Source organism: Perkinsus marinus, assembly GCF_000006405.1.
Source record: "Perkinsus marinus ATCC 50983 genomic scaffold scf_1104296974098, whole genome shotgun sequence".
Lineage (NCBI taxonomy): Eukaryota > Perkinsozoa > Perkinsida > Perkinsidae > Perkinsus > Perkinsus marinus.
This window is the reverse complement of record NW_003201219.1, coordinates 40-1,854: the sequence shown is the minus strand read 5'-3', so window position 1 is coordinate 1,854 and position 1,815 is coordinate 40. Positions and strand designations below refer to the sequence as shown.

General features: G+C 52.3%; 1 protein-coding gene across 1 annotated transcript; it reads left to right on the top strand.

Annotated features, from left to right (window-relative positions):
- Positions 1–327: 327 nt before the first annotated feature.
- On the top strand, positions 328–1,400 carry Pmar_PMAR012144 (hypothetical protein; the record flags this gene model as incomplete). Its single annotated transcript, XM_002765935.1, has 8 exons — positions 328–367; positions 411–512; positions 560–686; positions 731–814; positions 863–932; positions 980–1,060; positions 1,109–1,267; positions 1,320–1,400. The coding sequence occupies 8 exons, from the start codon at positions 328–330 to the stop codon at positions 1,398–1,400; spliced, it is 744 nt and encodes a 247-aa protein (XP_002765981.1).
- Between the last annotated feature and the right edge of the window lie 415 nt (positions 1,401–1,815).

The following is a 1,815-nucleotide window of genomic DNA, read 5'->3' as shown; positions in this document are numbered from 1 at the left end:
GAGGACCCCCAGAAACCCAAACTGCCGCCTGGCGCTACTCACACTATGTCAGCTCGGGAACTCTGGTACGCAATCGCCGTCTGACTTTCTAAATCATGTTCGCTTACAGGTCGAGTCTTTGGCTCCATTGAAGGTGTTCGAGGCCGGTCTATCGTCCCCAACGGAGCCCCGCCTCCCTCCAGTGTTAAAGTATATCAGCTCGGCCGTGTCGAGATGAGTCCATCATCCAAGGACATGCCAGCATTGAAGTGACCCATGCCCGTCAACAGTCGGCGTTAGTCGTGAGTTTTCAGATTTGTTGAAGTCATTGGCGGATACTTCCTCAGTATGTGTTTACCTCGCAGTGCTTGCAGGGACCATCCACTAGGTTAGATTTCCGCATACTATAAATGTGGTACTTTTTCTCTCAGCTGGTCAAGTCGCGAGACCTGTGATGATAATAATGCTGGCAGATGAGCAGAGCACTCCTAAGCTAGAGGTGGCCGACACCTTGGGAAAAAAGTCCATTGCAGGTGAGCTCATATCAAGGAGTGAACAGCTCGGTGAGGATTTCTCTCAGGGATCCACTTCGGGAGCAAATCACGACTCGTGATGCTGCGCTACTTTGATCCTATCAACAGAACTCTGCAGTTCCTCACTACGGCCACCATCACCCCATCACCGGCTGGTCTTGCCAAAGTTGCTAGGTGAGGCACCAGTCATTCCTGACTGCATCCCATAGGGCCTCCAGGTACGTTATTAATAAGAGGTTCGGTCGAGCTTCGGAGGCGGCCCATGCCACGGAAAACCTGGCCGAGCGGACGGACTGGAAACTGTAGCACATCCAGTTGGTGGCTCTTGGCGATTCGATGAGCCCCCGCAGGTTCCTCGAACGAGATGGCAGCGCTATAGAGGTTGATGCTCTCAGTGACATGAACAAGTCAGTGTTCAACGTAGGAGGTCTTGTCGAGCTCCTTCGACCCTCTAGGGCTCGTCTTAGGATGTCCTTGGGAAGTACCAACGTAGCATTAGTGATGGTGAGGTCATCGTTGTGCAGTGGTACCAGGAAGGAGTCTTCACGGTAGGCTATTCCTCCCTACTCTTAGACACTGTGGGTGCATGCTTTCAGCTGGGTCAATATTTTGAGTCCCTCAAGCACTCAGCGCCCGTCACCTTTGTCGTCCACGACCCCTTCACTCGTCTCCATGGCCCGGGTGTGGACTTCGTTGACACGACAGCATCGAGTGAAGGGCCTCCTCGGTACACTACACACGAGATGATGGTTGATGTAGGCGTGCTACTCCTGCTACTCCTCGTCGTGTGTTACACTGCAACTGTAGATACGTATCCCATTGCAACAGGCTGTGATGGATCTAGTAGAAGCGAACAGAGACTCCAGCAAGCCGTCTCAATTCCTGTGAGCCCACTATCTGCATCTACTCAATGAATTGTTCTCTCTAGACCTAGCTCTTCAAAAGAGCTCGGCGAACATCTCCTATACATGTAGAACTACCCTAGGGCTTTGCTCAGCACCGGAGACCACTCCACTAGATACACCTATGACCCGTTTTTCGTACCCCTCGACTCCGGTGAGAGCAGCGCCTTGGATGATTGCATCTGCCGAGATTTGGCTACACTAGTAGAAGGAGATTACGGTGGAGCCTTCTCCCGTCTGGAGCCCTTCGCGTACTCCCTTGAGCGTTTCCTTCTACCAGCACATGGTTGTTACATTCAGACATCCCGAGTTGCATCTGGTATTCTTGCGTAACCAGAGCATGCCAGTCCAGAGTTGATGCCAATGATGTGCAGGGCGTAAGGCTTATAGGCCATCACTTA